At 45.4% G+C, this 19,947-nt stretch overlaps 1 protein-coding gene across 1 annotated transcript; it reads right to left on the reverse strand.

Annotated features, from left to right (window-relative positions):
• Nucleotides 1–2,420: 2,420 nt before the first annotated feature.
• LOC308037071 (homeobox protein NANOG-like) lies at nt 2,421–8,772 on the reverse strand (the record flags this gene model as incomplete). Its single annotated transcript, XM_080338551.1, has 4 exons — nt 2,421–2,783; nt 3,252–3,341; nt 4,639–4,913; nt 8,592–8,772. The coding sequence occupies 4 exons, from the start codon at nt 8,770–8,772 to the stop codon at nt 2,421–2,423; spliced, it is 909 nt and encodes a 302-aa protein (XP_080194677.1).
• Between the last annotated feature and the right edge of the window lie 11,175 nt (nt 8,773–19,947).

The raw sequence follows: 19,947 nt of genomic DNA on the forward strand, positions 1-19,947 counted from the left end.
GTTTTTGAAGAGCACCTTCAGGTCATATTTGTGACTTTCTTTCATAATCAGGCTATAATTAATTTCTCACATTTAATTGAAATAATGTGCTCACAGACAGGGTCTGTCTCAAGCAGCTGGGCTGTGCCTGAATCATTGAATCTTTTATCAATTACAACTGCTGCCTTGGGTGAGGCCCAAGATGCATCCAAGTGATTGCTCGATAGGAGGGAAAGACCAGAAGAGAAAGGAAGTCCTCCATAGTCCTCTCTGGCTGGCAGTGGCCGGGGGGCTACCTGTAACAGGAGCTACATTCCTGCTGTTATTACACAGAGCACTGGGACTTCAGCTCCTGATACAGCAGACATCAATGAACTCCCTTCCTGGAAGCTGCTTAGTTGCCTGTTTGAATTGCTGCAGGCTTTAGTTTCTGGAACCACTTGTGGCAACAAACTGGCTTTGAATGATGGCTTCTGAAAAAAATTATGGGTCTCTTGAGGAAAATGCAAGATTTGGCAGTGTTTGTTAGCATGGCTTTGCTGAATATCAATACTAGGGAGATCACAACTGTTGCTCTTATGACCAGCATCCTTCTGCAAGCCAGTCCCAGAGGCTTCACACCAAGGTTCTGCCTGTCCTATTGCACCCCCGAAGGAAAAGGGCACAACTGGTGACTCCTTTTCCAGAGAATTATTAATGAGGATCAGTCACAACCTCAACTTTTTTCCCCTGCAGCAGCCTTTGGTTGGGGTGGTATGGAAAGGTTCCAGATGATATTCAGGTTAGTAGCAGCATTGTTGGTTCCAAAGGAGCTGAAAAAACTCCTCCTGCTCATGTGAGAGCCCTGATAATTGCTGCTATTGTACTCCACCTTGAGATATTACCCAGCCAGCACCTTTCAGTTAAGCTAACTCAATTGATCCCCACCCCTCTGGTGGTGCAGTGGTTGCAAGAACATGTCTTTCCTAATCTCAGGCACTTGCATAGGATGTCTGTTCAGGCTGCACATTAAAATGGATCTCAAAACCTGTATGACCTAGAAATTTGCCAGGCCTTATTTTTCCCCAAATCATTCTGGTCATACAGTTTACAGTACAGCTCTATAAACAGTGCAGCTGAACAACAAAAATGTCAAAGAGTGGCTGCATGAGGGAGTGGGGGTGGGAACAAATAGCTGTGAGGCACAGGGACATAAACCATTTTTGCAAACAGAAGACTGTGCCTCTTAATGTGCCAGCTGAAGACATAAATTGCCTCAATTTTTTGCTTGTTTTTTTTTAACCATGACAGCTACTTCATTGCATTAAGATAGAGTCATTGTCATTATCATAAAGTGACAGAAAACCTGTGACTCTGGGAACCAGGGCTCTGTTATTAGATATACTTTGATACACACATCTGTTTTTAGACACATAGACCCTTACATTGTATTCATTTTAGAAATTATGGTACCTCTATGTTTTAACAACTCCTAGTATTAAATATTGCCAAGTAGGGCAAATTCTTAAGGTGGGTGGTAGTTACCTTGTCCTTTGACTCTACATATCTGACATTGCCAAGAGTAATGAAGCTGATGCATTAATAACACAGGAAAATCTATGTTCATAATTTCAGAGTCAGATCAGTAGCAGCAATGGCATATAATTGCTATGGCTATTTATGGTCCGCCTGGATTTCATACTGCAATACTCTATTACAGTGGAAAAAAAAGATACCGAAAAATACATAATCCACCTTAAAAAATATTTTATTTGCCAGATTGAATGCATTGTTTGGTTTTCTTAAGGGGGGGCAGAGAAAGATACAGACCAGAACAAGGGGCTTGCTTATCATTTTGATGTTTACAAGATCATCTTACCAGCCTTTCTGCAAACTACTTGTCACATATGCCTTCACTAGACACTTCATCAATTCTATACCTTGTGGCTGACCTACAGAACTGATGATCTAACCATCAGATGGATGCCTGGCATGTGACACTAACTTCTCCATCTTCAGTGAAAAGTATGTGACCTGCACCTCTCCATACAGCCTATGGCTTTGTGTGTTATGTATACACAGCTGTACAGTGATTTGTATAAATGGGATCCCCAAAGGAATCTGTGCCTCCTTTGAGACAAAATAATTTAGAAGATCCAGGGGATAATCTAGATAGCCAGATCTTGGGTCTTCCTATAAGGGAACTTGAGTGTCTGTGCCAATAAAGAAAGGGATGTGTATGTGCATGTGTAAGGGCATATGAATGAAGAGCTGTATGTTCATATATGGGCAAACAGGTATATCTGCATGTCTGTGTGTCTGTGCTTGCAGGCACATATTGGGATGTCAAAACAAGTTGTAGCTACATGATGCCCCCAAGCTGCAGGGCACATGAATAACAAGGGGAGAGATGAGAATAAGATTTGATTCCTGGGTGCTTAAGTACCCGGCATCTACAGTGCTTAGGAATGATAGAGATGGTGGCCAGCAGTGGCTGGGAAAGAAGCCCCCATGATGGTCGAGTGGTGAAAGTTACAGGTGTCACCTGTCTTTGTGCTGGAATATTCCACATTTCCAGGACAGCTGTGGTAAAAGTCTACTTTATGCTGGGCAATGAAGCCCACTGTCTGCTGGCTGCTGCAGGTGCCCCCACCTTTGCCAAAGACTCCTCCATCCTCGCCGGTCACAATTGTGTAGGTGTTCTGCCCTGCTCCGTAGTGCTGGTGAGATGGAGGCATGGTTTGGATGTTGCTGGCTGTGGTGATTGGGTAGACCTCATGGAATTTGGGGTGCCCGTCCAGGTAAGTACCTGGCTGGAAGCCACTCTGAAAGGTAAAGACAGTGAGTCAGACATATAGCTTCTCCACTGGTATCCACAGGCGTGACACGTACTAGGGCTCTGTTCCTTCACACTTCGTGTTTTCTCTTGATCAGCAGCAATAGCTTGGGAGGGCAAGAAGAACTATCCCCATAGCTCAGGGGTGGATACACAGTCATATATATATATATATATGTGTGTGTGTGTACATATACATATATATATACACACATATATAGATAATGTGAGGAAATCAGCTTTTCTCTGAAAGCGTTTCAGTGGCATAGCAAGCCTAGTGGTAGGCTACCTACAGAACATGGGCAGTTGTGTGAAGTCTCTGCCTCTGTACTGAACAAACTAGAAGGCAGGGTATGCTGATACTTGTACACTTAATTTGCCCTTGTGGAGGAAAGACATCACAGGACTTAACTGCCCAGATAGAAGGACCATGTTGACTCATGTTCTATGTTCTTACTTCTGTGAGCCACTGAGCCCGTTCAGTCCACAGACTTTGCTTCTGGCACCTTTTCAGCTTCATCCTCCTGTTCTGGAACCAAGTCTTCACCTGGGTGGGGAAGGGAGAGCAGAGAAAACATCAGCAAAGGAGAGGGAGGAGCAAATGTTATCAGATTCACAAGAATGACCAGATGACATAGATATATAAGCAGCAGCAGATAAAGCTCTTTAAGAGCTCCTTGGGGTTGTTGCCAAGGGGAGGTGTGTCTGTCTAGTAGCCTCAGCAGGTGGCTAGTTCATCTGCATGGTGGGGGGAGGGAGCCGCATTATGTCCACAGAACAGTTATACCTGTGAAAAATTGACTCATCTCAATCATGGAGATGAATGACTGGTGCAAATGAGACCCACACAGGTCTCTACAAACCCTCTGCACTACAGGCAAATTTCTAAGACACTGTTGCTGCACACTTGAAAGTAGAGAAGGGAGGGGTTTGCTCCTTGTAACCAGCGGTTCCCAAATTCAAAGCTCCTTGCTGGGCTGAATTCTAGAGCCTTTTCCCCCCAGGGCTGTGTCTGTGCTTTGAGAACAGTCTTTGCAGGGATGTGGATTGAAGGAAAGAGCAGGTTGTCCCACCAGCTTGTCCCTGACAGAACCTGAGTGCATGCATGCACGCACATGTGCACCTAAAATGCATATACAACATTTTTAGTCCCAGGACATCCCGGGGCATCCAGACCATCATATCCAGCTCTGATATCCAAATTCCAGGCAGATTTTGGAATGGTAACTGCAAGCACTTGTGCCCCATTCCCCAGCCCCCTCTGCTTTAGGAAGGCATCATTTGAGCCAGCACCAGTTCACTACACACTACCTGGAGATCAGTAGCAACACTGAAAGGCTGCAATGTATGAACCTAAAAGTACCCACATGCAGTGGAGAGCAGGTGTCAAGCAGACAAGCCATGTTGAGTGTGCATCAGTATTAGATGTTGGACAAGGTCAGCACTGGGAAATATTAGCAATAACTTTCAGCATGTTGCAGCCCTGGCAATCAGAGAACTGATGCATGCCAGCGTTTCTGTGAAGCTCCCCAGTGCATGGAAAAAATCTGTGAAGTGCTGTCAAGCCCAGGATAAAAGCTGTTTGTAGCAAACTATGTGTTCATCACTGTGTTTGCAACTCTATTACAAGTGTACCCTTAACTGGAGAGGCCCCAAGGAGGTACCACTGCCACTCCTGTCCCCCAGAAGTGCTTCTGACCTCTGGGCATGAATAGTCAGGACAGCAACTGTTAGCTGGCACCTTTGCTTCTACTTTCTGCTGGAGCCTCATCTTTCCATCCTGCCTTAGGTGACCATTCAGCTGCTATGACAGATACACCATGGGTCAAAATCTCTCTCTCTACCTGCTTGTAGGTGAGTCCCAGGGCAGCAGCAAGCTCCCGGATCTGCTGAGGGCTGAGGTACTTCTGGCTCTGGAACCGCTGGTGCAGGGTTTGCAGCTGCTCCTTGGAGAAAGCTGTGCGGTTCTTGGCCTTCCTCACCCCCTCCATTCCATCTTCTCTGCCCTTCTGAGACTTAGCTGTAAGCTGTGGGGATGAGGTTGCCGAATGTGGACTCGTGGCTGAATCTGGTGTAAACTGGCTGAAATTGCCAGAACTGGACGAAGCTGGGGCTACTTCTAGAAATAAAAAGACAATGAGGGAAGGTATACAAGACATAATGCACAGCTGTGTGGATATGAGCATGCTCCCTGCCTGCTATAGAGCTCCTGGCCAACCAAGCAGGGAGTTTCTTGATGCAAAGGCCTGTGTCACCCTCCTTCCTTCATGGATCTGTGAGCACAGAAAAGCCCACTGACAGCGAGCAGCTTCCCAGCTCAGCCCTCTGGAATGCCCATGGTTCCTTTTCACCAGATAGAAAAGTCAAAGCAGGCAGGCGAGAATGGTACACATTGGCTCACAGCGTTATTATCCTCCTCTAAAATGCCCCGGTGATATTTCAACTTCAGTATGGTGTAAAGAGGCCTGGTCATGACTGCAAGCATAGCTTTGAATTGGTGACTGGGGTTCTCAGAACTGCCTGCCTGCCAATCTCAAGGCACTTGATAGGCAGCGGCAAAGTGACTACCAACCAGAGTGTATGGTGGGGCAGAGCAGTCTGCTTACAATGATGGGGCAGCAGATGGAGACCATCAGTCAGGCCTTGGATATATGCTCACTCCTGTTTGCCCATGGTTCTCACCACAGGCCATCTGTCTTGCTTTCAGCTGGGACAGAGTTAATTTTCTTCCTGGTAGCTGGTATAGTACTTGTGGTTTGGATTTAGTATGAGAAGAATATTGATAATACACTGATGTTTTGGTTGTTGCTAAGCAATGTTTATACCAAGTCAAGGACTTTTCAATGATGAAGATGGAAATGCACAAGAAGATGGGAGCGGGCACGACCAGGACCAAACTGATCAAAGGGATATTCTATACCGTATGATGTCACACTCAGTATATAAACTAGGGGAAAGTTAGCTGGGGGACTGCTGCTCAGGAACTGGCTGGGTGTCAGTTAAGGAGTGGTGAGCATTGTGCCTCACTTGTTTTGTATCTATATATCTACATCTATGAATTTACTGTTACTATTAGTATTATTATCCCTGACTAAACTATTGAACTGTCTTTATCTTAACCCATGAGGTTTACCTTTTTTCCAATTCTCTCCCTGCTCCTACTGAGGTAGCAGAGGAGTGAACGAATGGCTGTGTACAGTGTTTATCTGCCTGCCATGTTAAACCACAACACCATCCCACTGCTGGAAACACATATATAGATGAAGGGACCTATTTGGCTGAGAGGGGCTTCTGGCAAGACACAAACAAAGGAGATAAATTTGACACAGAAGTGGGGAGTGAGAAAGGAAAGGTAGATTCGTGGGATAGTTGAGAAGATACAATAATTCTGTACCAGGGACACAGAGGACAAAATTCAAGTGTGCAGATGAAAGTATCCAAGACCCTTGTCACTTGTCCTGGTACATGTCTTAAGGCGTTTCTGTTGAGGACAAAGTTGAGATAAAGATCTAAAGGAAAAACTTCCTAAGCAATCTGGGCTACTAGTCCAGACAAAAGCTGCCAAGATGCCAAGTCATTCAGGCTGCCTGAATAGGAAAATGCTAACAAGAGAAGTTACCCCAGCACCTCTCTGTCAGTTGCCTTTTTTCTGAGATCTGTGAGAGGCTGAGACCTTCTCAGGCCAGCCCTGACTGGAAGGGCTGTGATGCCAGTCTCCCTCTTTCCCCATAACTGCAATGATAAATCTGTCAATCCCTCCTTCCTCCAGCTACTCTTCCGCAAACCCTTCTGCGTGGTCCATCTCCTCTCCTCCTACTGACATTTCAGGAGAGAGGAGGTGCGGTGAATAGGGCAGGGCCATTTTCTGACTACTGAGCCCAGTCAACAGCTCTGAATCTCCTTCCTAGTCACCCTCAGAGCTGTGACTCCAAAGCTCACTGACACACCCTCCTCAACCACCCAAATGTATATTACGCGCAAAGTACTGACGCCCTCCTGAGGAATGGTCTCCCCATCCATCCTACCAAACCCTTCCTTCTGTCCTAAACTGAGATGCTTAATTAGCAAACACTCCATAGCCTTGAGGTGCTGCTGGGCCTCAGAAAGGTGGCCATGTCTGCGGTATCTTTTCCGTGTTACCCTCCTGTCCTTGACACTTCCTGATGGAGGCATACCTGTCTTTGTGGTGCCTGCCACTCTAGGGTTGCCTGCTCTTTTAGGCCTGTTCTTGGCTATTTCATATCCCTAGGCTATTATAATTACCCAGAGCATGGGCTGTGTGAAGAGGCAGGTGTGTAGTGGGGCAGGTTTCTGGTGCTGGCAAGCAGGACCATGAGAATTACAAATGGGATTCTGCCTACAAGGAGAAATGGGTTGTCAACAGAAGAGGTGCAAAGTCCTGAGGTGTTATGTGCAGGGGCGTGCAGAGCCTGAGAGGAAGCTGGACATCTGTGACCTGAAAACACAATAAGCTAAAATTTTGTGGGGGATCACAGGATGCATGGCTCCTGCAGGCTGCAGAGTAAAAACCTTATAGGTAGGAAATTAGCATGTTGAGAATGCGGGCTTGGAAAACAGGAAAGTCTTCTGTTAGAGAGGAACCACAAGAAGACACCATACAGCTAAAAGTCCCACATATTCCTGCTCATCCTGTCATCCCAAAGCCTCATGTAATTTACCACCTGCAGCTCAAGCTCAAGACACAGGGATTCTCCCTCCCATGAAAAGAGAGTGAAGGAAAGAGGAAGCAAGAAATACAAACAGCAGTGCAACAGACATAAACATGAAAACCCAAGACAGACCCAGTCCCACAAACGCTTGTCATCTGTAGGCCTTTGCTTCCATGACTGGGCTCTCTCTGTAAAGAGAGGCAGCAGAAGAGTCAATGAGGCTTGAATGAGTCAATCTGCCTGCTGCCTCTGTGGAGCAAGCAGCGTGCAGAGAAGCTAGGCCTTTCTCCAGACTACAAGTCAAGTAGCCACATGCCAAATAGCCACCAGACACTTTGGCTGAGTTTCTGACAGCTTGAAACTGGCACTCCAAAAGCTTGCTCTCCTCCCACCCATTAACCTTACAAGAGCATTAACTACCCTGCTGGCCATACAATGGGGCTGGGCAAAACCTGCTTTCATCAGCTATTCTATTGCCACTTACTGGAGTGGGAGAGGAATGGCAGGAACAGAAAATGCCACTGCAGTGGGACCTGGGACTTTCTCGCAAACAGGGAAAGGCAAGGCAAAAAGAACATGGAAATGAGAGGGAAATAGAGAGGGGAAAATGGCATATTAAAAGAAGCAGCGAGTAACAAAGCTGGATTTAAAGGGAACAGATTTCCCACCACAGTGTGCACACCTTGGCTCAAGTTTAATGAACACACAAAGGGCATGAAGACTTTGTAAGGGGTAAGGGATGCTATGAGTAGAATTACCTTCAGGATTTGTTTCTCTCTATAACACAAAGACAGCATTTGACTAAAAGGAGGCCCAGACATTCCTGCCGAGAACAATGAACTTCCATGAGACCATGTTGTCACATTGCCCTTTAGCCTGGAGCACAGACCTGCCAGTGCCTGGACTATGCAGGCTCTGTTCAGGTTTAGGAAACTGAAGAAAAGTAGCATGGAAAGGCGGTGTGACTGCCCAAGGTCACCCATCCTTCTTTACCACCATGTCACACTTTGTCCAGCTCACACATCAGCAAAACAAATCAGGGAGAGAGAAAAATTTGCTCAAGGTGGCTGGCCTGGAACCACGGATATCCTGGGGATCAGCTCTAGAACTTAGCTGAAAGACCTTACCTGCTGTCTGCCTCTTCCTTTCTGCCTCTGGAGACTGACTGACACTGGTGGCTCCAGCTGGCCCAGTCGAAGTGGGGGCATGTCCTGCCTCTGCAGCCGAGTTCCAGTAAAACTCCAGGTACCCCATAACAGGCCCACCAGGGTAAGCCTGGTAGGGGGGCAGAGCCAAGTGTGCACACATGTGGAGCAGATGAAGAGGGGGTTCCACCACCTTCTATTAGATGTCACCTTGACTTGAGGGGTTAAGGTAGCCCTGAAGTGTAGACAGGCAGTCACCTTTATAGCTGGTTATACCCTGCCTGGGACTGCAATATTCACCATCCTCTGGTCCTCGAAGCTCTTTGTCATGTTAAAGAGCCTGATTGGTGGGGTGGAGACAAGAGCAGGGTGGAGTGGGGGAGAGAAAGCCACACATGGCATCAGGGCTAAAACATGTCCCCTCTGAATTCTTCCCATTCTACAGGTTCCTCAGTCATACCTGATCACGGCTCTGATCAAGAGCTCCAGGAAACCTCCTCCCACTTGCTTCTTTAGGCCTAGCTCAAATTGTCGTCACAAAATAATCCTGTGAGCACAGATGTCCTGTAGAAGACAGCTGTTCACTGCACTGTAAGAAAAATCCCAATCAATCTCCACCACATGGGAGTGGACGGGAGGGAGATTGGATGCTGAGCTGCTCAGTACTGTGCTGGGCAAACCCAAGCCCTGGCTCCAGGTTACAGGAAGGGTTCTGAGATCTTTGCTTCTTGGCTTGTGTCTCATTGGAACCCCCAGAAGACCCACACAAACATTCACATACCCTCCTGACCTAGCAGCACTTTCCACACTCTTAGTGCAGAGGTCAGAGATGGATTAAGGGTGAAAAACAAGCAAGGATCAGACCTGGGGTTAGAACCTACATTTTTCTTTAAACTGAAAGGAGTTTCTTTCACGCTGGCATTTGAGGGAGCTAGCTGAAAATGTGTCTGTCTCATCTTCCACATGTCTCTGTCAGAGCAAACTCAGAAACACTGGACAAAGCCACATCCAACACCAGATCTCATTTTGCAGAGCAGACACAGAAATCTCAACTGGCTGGTCTACAGAGGTGCAATCAACACAGGCATTTTCACTGTGGAGGTTGGAAAAGATTTAGTGCGGGTGAGATCCATAGCCAACAGATTTGTTCCCTCATGGTCTTTCAAAGACACATCCTTTCATTTATGTAGTCTTGGTCGTGGCCTTTGCCAGGCTGTTGCAGGCTGGTTGGAATAAAGAAAACGAGGAATTTACTTTAAGCTGATATTTGCTGACATACGGCCACCCCAAGGGGGACAGGCACCCACAGAGCTGTTCATTAAATAAGTATAGGTGAGTGAGCCACATAACTCAGCTATGAGCCTGCAGGGTGGTCTGTTCTATGGGCTTGCTCCAATCCCTTTCCCTTCAGAGGTTTTGCTCTGCCTGTGTTTAGGAAGATTTTATTACTTTCATCTCAAAAAACACTGCGAGTTTCTAGGTAATGTCTATATTTCTTAATGGACAGGCTCATTGTTAATGGACAGGTCCCAGAGTTAATTCAAATATTTCTTGTTGGAATCAGCCCTGCCTTGGCACAAGGACATATTTATGCCTCATGTCAGAAGCTTGGAGCTGAGGGTGTAGATCTACAGAAATGTAAAATGATTAAACCTAGACTGCCCCTGCAACCCTCTGTGCCTCATTGTTCCACAGGTGTTTGTCGCTGCCTTATTCCCAAGGCTGTGCTAGCACCCAGTACCTGCCCAACAGGCCAAAGAGTGGAACCTGCTTGCTGTGAGAGTATTCTGGTATCAGCAGAGAGAAGAAACAGACAGTTGGAGGTGAGCAAGACCATAGAAAATGGGATTTAGGTCAGTTTAAAAGGATGTGGAACACCACTTCTACCAGCACTTCTGCTGATGCTGTGTGTTTCATGGTAGATTACTAGTCCCAGCTTCCTTGTCTATAGAGTGAGGGCAAATTGGGAGCCTTCTGAGATTCTTGCATGGGAAACAAAAAGGAACTGTATGACTGGCCTGTGGGTTAACCTGAAAATCAAGGCAACTGCTCTTGAGACATCATGGACAGACCATTCAACTCACTTGCCACATCACAGCATGATTCTTCTGCCTTCGGATCATCCACTTTCCCATGAGGTGCAGACTGGAGGGAACTAAAGGCCTAGCTAAGGACTCCTTAACTTGGCATCATTGTATTATGTTTTCTGTTTGAATTAAACACTTTTCTGTGCCTACAAACTGCAGGGACTGACCTCTATGCACAAGAAATGCAGCTTTAAATATGAAATTAACTTGGAAAACTGAAAGCAAAAAAGGGTTTTTGAGTACATCTACCCTGATAGAATGCCAAGAACATCCTGAATATGGCAATTACTCTGCAACATTGTCTACATGGTGGGTTTGGCAACAGCTCCCTAAAACTAGCATTGCAGGCAGGCAGCTGACAGATGTAGCTTGGCATCGAACAGAGACAGACCCTGGCTGGTTTGGTAACATGTTATTCCAAGTTGGGCCAAAATACTCACTATTATCTCACAATGATCTCCATGAAAGCCTTCCCAGGCTGATGCTCTTCATTCAGAGGGCTTTCTTGTATCTTAAACAACCTTTATCTGCTCTTCTGCACCATGAAGCTGGAAGCACATGCCAATAAAAAAGGGCATGTTAGGCATGTTAGTAACATGATCTCTCATCAACAGCTAAGTCCTTTTCTTTCTCTGAGATGGCACTGAACTCTGGAATAGTCACAGCAATGCAACAGTCGCCTGTAAATGCCTAGGTTTCCTCCATAAAGGTAGTGAGTTAGGAAGACTTGTAGTTAGAGAGACCAGGAGGAAAGAGGAAAAGTCCTCATTCTCTGTTCCCATGCCCTCCATGATGTGGTTGTAGCTTATGCTGACTTGCACAAGGTACCCACAAAGCAGTGAACACAGGTGCTACTGACAGGGTGACTCTAGTGACATGGAAGGCAGGAGAGGCTGAAAAAACAACCTTGAAAACTGGGATTATGGACATCGTTCAGAATATGCTTAAGCAGAGCAGAAGATTAAGAACATGCTCATGGAAGTGGTTTCTGTATTAGGTGCTCCTTTCACTGGCACAATCCATACAGTAGTGACAACCTGATTTCCGTGCCTAACAATGTTTGGTCACTGCCCAAATGTCTTCCCCACCTTTCACAGGTGACCTTGGCAAAATTATCCTTCCAGGAAACAGCTTTTCTTTTTTTTTTTTTCCCTTTTTTTTTTTAATTCTGCTTTTTACCAGGATTTTAGGTAATAAATTACCTTTGGAATCTCTTCATTTGTCAGTTGCTGCTCTTTTACACTAAAAGAGGAATCGGACAGGGTCAAATGGGAAAGCTCGGATCTGTATAAAGACACTGGACAGGCCTGACTCTGAGGTGTCTGTGTTCAGGCGAAATGTCCCATGACAGCTAACGTGCTAACAAGTCTTGATGTGTACAGCATGGACGTAATAGCACAAAAACTGGAAGCTGAAGCTGACAGCATCCTGAATAGACTTAGATGCTCAGTCACAGCTTGAGACCTTGTGGCTCACCTCTTCTTGGTGTAGCTCTGCCCAACAGCCTCTTCAGTGAAGATACAGCCAATGCCATCAACAGGAGCTGTGGCAGTTTGGGCTGCAACAGTTTAGAAGTCCTTGTGGCTACCGCTATAGCAGGAAAACACCAACTTCCTTGGAGACTTAGCCTCAACAGACCGCATTCAGAGGGGGTGTGGGGATTACCTCTCCCAAGAGGGACCTGCACCAGCTGAGCACCTGGCAACTCTGGAGGCTTTCTGGGTCAAACAGTCTTTTTTCTGTGACTAGTAAAAACAGCAAATATTTTTTTCTGGCCAAGGTGACTTTTTTAAAAGGTATGCCTTTCAGTCCCATTTCCACAAAACAGTAAGTTAAGACTCCTAAGAGCTGGAAGATATGAGGGGAGCTATGGTTACACCTGTGTTAAAAAGACTGGGGCTAGGAAGTCTGCAAACTTTAAATAACATTCATCAATATTTCCTAGCTGTCTTCCATTTTTCCTTCTGTAAATGTAATTTAGGAGTCAGCTTCCCATGTGAAGTGGTTTTGGTTCATCAAGGAAGGGAACAGTCTGCAGAGGCCACTTCTAAATTATTCAGAGTAACAAAAGCCCAACTTAGTTTGCTGTGCAAAATTTTTTAGCAGAAGGTAAAAGTGAAAATCTGTGCCACACCCACACATATATATATACATGCATATGTTTAAATCCTTCCCCTCTGTCGTCTTCTCTCTCACACTCTTTTTTTTAATTTTTTTTTTTTTTTAATCTCCTCAGTGACAAAAATGGAAGTGCCAAGAAATGAATGAGCTTAAATTCCAACAAAGCAGTTTAAGGCAAGCTATTGGTCATTATCATGAGATGGACTTTTCTGCTCATATATCCTTCCTGAAGTCCTTCACACAGCGAGGCCCTCTAAGAGAAATGCAATTTGACCCTGATGCTAAAAGGAAGGTGAAATTTGGAAGAAAAGAACTCTGCTAGCATTGCCAGCACTCTCACAGTCTCCTGGGTCTCACCTTTAGGATTTTACTTCCCTGGTCTGCTAAAAAAATGTGATCAGTGTAGGCAGAAAAGAAGGTCCCGAACAGTGTCACCAGGTCTACCACTTTTAGCCCCATTCCAGCACCTCTTGAAATGTAGTGGATAATTCCTCCGCTCTCACCCATCCTTCAAAAAGCTTTTTTTCAGTCCACCTTCTATCTCTTTATTTCATATTTAAAAGGCATCTGTGGTTCCTGGACAAAGCAATTTCTCTGGCTATGTGGCTACAAATTTATGGACAGTGTGCAAGTACAGCAAATGCTTAGCAAGCCCGGTGCTGCTGTGTGTTTTCCACTTCCCAAAGTGCCTGTCCATATGGCTCAAGATGGGCTTTCCATGTTCCTTTCATGGTTTTCACTCATCCTGCTTCACGACCAGCGCATGGTCAGTGCAAAAGCATCCTAAAGAAATTGTGAAAGGGTCCTCAATGATTTGTGAGCATGTGGCATGCAAGTAGAGGATGAACTGACAGGGAAATCTGCCCACAGAACAAGGCAGGAGGAAGAGGAAACTGTTGGGACACCTCTGCAGGGGTATGAGATACAAAGAGAGTAGATGATGGGTTTTGGCAGATGGAAGAAATTCAGAGGTTTCCAGACGCATTAAATGCAGACAAAGGCTGTCTTAAGTGGCTTACAGGCTCTGGAACATCAAATCTTACAGACTCTTTGACATATCTAAGATTGGGAGAAGAATGCAGTATGCTCCTTTTCCAGTCACCAGCTCTGGTATCTGGGATTCCACCAGCCCAAATGTGCCAGGAATTAAGTCTCCCCAGACAAACAGCGATAACAGCAGAGCTCTGATCAAGGGACTGATATCAAAGCAGCAAATCTCTCAGCCTCAGGGATGAATCATCAGAGCAGTTTATCCCAACCTCTTCTCCTCCTTTCAAGTATCAGGTTCAATTGCAGCAACAGAAACACAAAAGGCTTCGTCATTCTAGGTGCTGCAAAGACAGGGAAAACACAAGCAGGAGGAATGGAATTCACAGGTGATACAAGGCTGGGAGGGTGTTGCAAATACCACAGAGAACAAAGAAGTAATGCAAAAGGAACCTATCTATCTTACTTGGGCAGGGGGGAAGAAGGAAAGATGTGGGCTAGTCATGCACCTGGGGAGAATGAATCCCAAAGGCAAGTAATCAAAGGCAGATGTCTAGAAAGCACAGCATGGGAAAAAAAAAAAAAAAAAAAAAGGAAGAGAGGGCAGGCAAAAGAGTTGCACATTTGCCAGTTGAGGTATACCAAGTTCAAGCAACAGCAATACTATTTTTCCGGCATGCAAGCATGTGACAAAGATCTGTATAATCTCATTTTCATGGATGGAGAAACTGAGGCACCACATGGGCTCAGTAAAGGGCCTGTTATTGTGTGACACAAACCACACTTTGGCTAGGCAGAAACACCAGGTTGTCAATGTAGAAAAGTTTTGGTTAAGAGCTAAGGGGCAGTACTGTGCACAGTTACGGTGAGATTTTGAAAAGAAGGTTACATTTTGGTTTGTGTGCTCTGAAAAATAAGTGGGATGAGGAGAAGAGGGAGGCCCGAGGGAGGGAGCAGCAAGCACAGGAATGTTATAAAATGCAGGTTCTCTCTGCTAAATGAGTATCAAACTAGAACAGCATCTCATCTTCTCTGCTTCTCAGCAATCTGTGGATCTAATCTCTACTTACATGTAGGGGGAGATCTGTCTTGTCTGAAGGCATTCCCACTGCCAGCTCCACTCACGGTGCCCTTCCCACAAAGCAGGTGAAGACAGGTGGAAAGGGCTGAACTAACAGACACAAAGCCAGAGTTGTGGCTTTCATGAAAGTAAGTAAGGTTGTGTGTCACTTCAGCTGTTCATAATCACCTCACCCATGAACCAGCCCACTCTGGTACAGAGACAAGCCAGAGAGCCAAGAGTGGTCTGCTTCTCTGCCTCATCGCCATCAGTTACAGTTCTGTTGGGTGATCCTCCAGCAGGCTTTACTGTGGCATCAGTCACATCATTGCTGGACCTTAATAAATAATGTTGTTAACGGGTCTGGTTCCCCCATGGACTAACACCGCTCTGTAGGACAAACAGAAGTGAGGCCATCAACTCCGTAGAAAAAAAAAAAACGTTGCTCTCTGAAGCCTGTAGCCACAGAAGTGCTGCTGAGCTATAATGTTTTGGGCTGTGGTTGGGGGGACAGGAGAAGGGGGAAGTGGGAGGGAAGGAGTTGCATGTTTTGTGGATTGGTGGCATGACATTCATGTTTCAGAGCAGTCCTGTGTTCTGCCATGTCAAAATTTACCTCTATGAGCTATCAGTTGCTCCAAAAAATTGTTACTGTAATTACATTGCAGATGAATCTAAGCTTTTCAGGGAGAATTGGGGGGTGGGATTGGCTGGCAACCATCTTTATTGACTATTTGCTAAGGGTGAGGAACCTGGGAAACACACATGCTGTTAGTGTGTTGCCACATAACCAGGCAGAGTAACAGAGTTGGCACTCTCCAGTGAGGCTGCATTTGCTATCTTGTGTTTCCCTTCAGGTTCTATGCTCTAGTAGGAACTCTAAAGTGTCAGAAAATATTTGACAATCAAACTTTTTTTCACAGATCAAAATACATGCCATATTCAAATACAAAAGCCTCTTGTCGTCAACAACTGTGACCACTTTAGAATGAAGCAATTCATTGCATACTAAAGCAACATTGTTGATCAAGAAATGAGTTTCTGCCATAGCACTATTTGTAGTTACTTTTACTTTCTCTGAGAGACTGCAAATAATAACAAGTAGAAATTAACACCTCGCAAATACATTTAACTTTTCATTTAGCTATAGCTTTATTCAGCATGACTGTAGATAAGGGTAGGGTAGCAGTGAACAATGACTGAAGCTTAAAGAACATTTTAAAAATAAGTACCATGGCCTCATATCTGTCCCAAAATGGCTTGTTTTATTTTCAGGGAATACTATTTAATTTAATTGTATCGGGACACCTCAAGAGCAAGGAAGCAATTCATGGCCCAAAGGTAATCAACCAGTTTTGGGAAAGTAATGTTAACTCCTTGGGAATATAATAGAAAGAGTGGGTGGCTGGTGGCCTATGGAAGTCTCAGCATGAAAAAAAAAAAGGCAGAAGAGAGTTTTTTAAAGGTTGTTATATTCATTTGAGAAGAAACACTTTTTGCTCACAGCAGAAGAGGTGTGTAGAAAAGTCAGCTGGGCTCACCACAGAAAGCAGAGCACTCGGGTTTCTCCCAGCCTCAGGCTCAGGAGCTTCACCAGCATAGTGACCAAGGAGCTGCAGGCTGCAGAGCCACCCAGGTGGCACAGCCATGGAATGAGCTGCAGAGTCAGCACAGCATAAACCTCTGTCTCCAGTGGCAGCCCTGCCAGGATCCCTGCCAGGCATTTCCCACTCCACCACAGCAGAAGTCATCATAAGGTGACCTTATACTAGGTCAGGACTTGAATATGCAAGGATGGCAGTAGGAGCATCTGCTGGCCCATGCTCCCTACGAGACAAAGCTTTGGCTTGGTTTTGAGCTCAGCAGGTCCCCTATGTCATGCAGAGTTTGGGATGGACATAATGAAAGTTCTGTCACTGCCCAGGAAACATGTGCCTCAACACTCCACACCCTCCCCCAAAGCTTTGTCCAGGGGCTATACATCTTGAAGAAAACCTGAGGCAGGGGAAGGACAGCAGCATGAAGTAGGACTTAAAGAATGTCCCTTTAAGAGGAGATAAGGAAGAGCAAAGAAGCAGCAAAGAAGTGAGGAAGAACAGGAGAAATGGGCTGAAATGTCAGGAGAAATGCAGAGATAATCCCAAAAGTGTGAAGGAGTGTAACATCAGGTCACCCTCAGCTCTTTATACAGGCAGGGCCTGTAACACATTACATCAGGCAGAAGGAGCTAAAGGAGAAATGGGGCCATCAGAAAGCAGTGTGAAAATGTTATATGGTAGATGGAAGGACCAGGTAAGGTTCAGGAGCACAAGAAAGGCCTTGAGGTATGAGAGACACCCCAGAGATGGCCAGGTCATGCAAGTCCATCTCCATCTATGCTTTCAGTCTATCCTTCTCTGCCCTTCCTAAGAGTGAGACAAGATGTCATCCTGGTGAAAGTGGTCAGTGATCAACCCAAAGGTGTATTGGTTCCTAGTTCTGGGCATGCACAATTAAGTTCCGAGATAGAAATACCAGAGAGCCTGTGAGGAGCAAAAACAGTAATTATGAGCTGGAGGGATGAGAGGAATTCAGCAAAATTCTAGCTACTTTCAGGGTTCTGGGACATCATGGAAGGGAGAGCAAGGACCCTGTTGATGCAGAGGAGCATGCATTATGTTCAGCGTATAGTGACTGCATTGGTACTTGTGGGGTTGGAGAAAAGAACTTGCTTCACTGAAAGGAAGAAGAGCGTCCACCACCCTCACTGCACTTTTTTGCCTCTTTTGTTTGTGGTAGCTGGGCCTCTGATGGAGACAAATCACATAAGGCAGTGTTAGCAAGGAGCATGTGGGCTTTTCAACTCCAGTAATAGAGGCTTCCACATGGAATGACAGGACCCCAGGACTCTAGCTACTGCTGGAAGACAGCTTGGCACTGCATTGTGCTCTTCTTGTGAATCAACACATACATCAGAGGTGAACTGCAAGCTTTGCAACAATTTTGTGTCCCACTTGCCACAGAGACCCTCCCCAGGGTGGGGTGTGTGGGGTAGGTCATAACTGGAGCTGGGTGAAAGCCTGGATCCTCTCTGCTGCAAAGTTGAGCATGTATGCATGTCTTTTTTTGCCTTACTTTAACCTGCAGGAGAAAGGAGGTTGCAGATCTACAAGCTGTGATCAAGGCTCTCAGAAGGCCTTCCAAGAGCTAGCTTGTTGTGTGGACTCTTTGCACCTTTTCATTACACTACTGGGGAGAATCGAGCATGTTGTATGTGTGCAACCAGAGTGCTCACACCCACAGATCACACATCAGATATGTGGTCATCATGGCTGTGTTCCAAAACCTTCCCAGGACCACTCAGTTCTCAGAGCCTGGTAGCAGGGAACACGTTACCTTTGGCTCCCAGATCTTTCCAGTCACCCAGCACCTCCTGCAGCCCTTTGCACTGGCACCAGGAACAGTACAACCCCGTTCCTTTGTGCCCCTGGTTCAACACTTTGCCTTTCCATGTCAGGCAACATCAGGGGATGATGAACCACAAGCTGTGCTACATCTCCACAGTCTCTTTGGTGTTGGGGCACTGCACAAGCACCGGTGTCTGTGCCTCTGGTGCAGAGTTCACTCCTTTAAGGCTTCCTGTGAGCTTCAGATTTTCTTGGGTTCTGTTAATAATTTGGCCTGACCCTTCCTTCAACTGGAGAAAATGTTCTCTCCATTCAGTTTAGTTAACTAAAGGTTGTCACAGTCAAGGAAAAAAACTGTGCACTACATCTCTGCTAAAGCTTAATTTCTAGCCAAATCTAGCATCTGTACTTTGGCTGGCCTGTCCTCACACACAAAGCCGGTCAGGAGATGGATTTGCCATACCCAAGGAAAAATCTCTTTATTTCTACTTTTTCAAAACCATTATTTATTTTTAACTTCAGTTACACTTGGAAAAAGAAATCAGACTTGCTCAGACAGCAAAATTGCCCTAGGTGATGTGTTTGGAAAGACTGAAGCCTTCCACTAATACAATGTTTTAAACTTTTTGTTGCTGTTGTGACCAAAGCATTACAACATATACCTATGAGCTATACATAATCAGTGTGAACTTTATTCTGGCATCAGAATAAGAAAAAGTCAGAAGGAGGAAACAGTCAAAGAGTAAAGGTGGTGTGATGCTGCACCATCACTCCCAAAAAGCTTTGTTTCCCATGAAATAAGGAAACTGGAAAAGATTTCTTCCAAGGTTTCAGCACTGACAATGTTTCTGAGATGGATGAGCCCCTGCAGAATTCTGTGCAGTGGTGGTATCTGTCCAAACTGGGCTTTACTGGCATTTGTCTTGTCTGGTTCTGTTTCTCAGGACCTTGTCTTGCATTACCTAACACAGCTGGGAATAAACCTTTATGGCAAAGCTGCTTCTGACATGTTACTCTGCCAGATTTAGTCTAGCTGAGCCAGCTGTATTTGGTATGCCCATCAGTTCTTCCTGGTTCTGGCACTTAGAAGGTCCTGAGCATTTATCAGTTTGCCCTGAGTCCTTTACACAGGCAGCTCTGAATGCCAACTGACAATAAATTCCAGAAGCTCATGCCCTCTGAAAAGTGTGTTTTGATCATGTTTCTCTTTGTGTTCATGTGAAAAAAAATCTCATTCTGCAGACAATCAGGCATCCCAATTTCTAGTCTGCAGAATGCGAGTAACTTCTTTGCAGAGGTTGATGACTTATATCCTGTGGGGCAGTTGTAATCTGGCTTACATGGGTGATAAGATACAGTCTTGAAGGTATTGCTTTCATAACTGAGTGAAAATATAGCTATGTTGTGCTTAGTGGAAATTCTCAAAGACCACCCTTCATCTCGCACCATACCAAAGTCTTATTGGTGGTAGTCGTTAAAAATTGAGAGTGCCGAATCAAGTACAATTTCTGTGGGAATAAGATATAACAACATGGCTGAAAAACTGCTATGATGTAGTTAGAGATAGGACCAGGACAGGTCCTTTAGGAAGCTCCCAGTTAAAAAGACCTCCAGCCAAGAAATATGTCATGCCTGTGTGCAGAAACTCGGTGGGTAAAAGTGGAAAGACCCAGACAACTTTTGTCCTTCTTCACACA

This window comes from Nesoenas mayeri, assembly GCF_963082525.1.
Source record: "Nesoenas mayeri genome assembly, chromosome: 1".
Lineage (NCBI taxonomy): Eukaryota > Metazoa > Chordata > Aves > Columbiformes > Columbidae > Nesoenas > Nesoenas mayeri.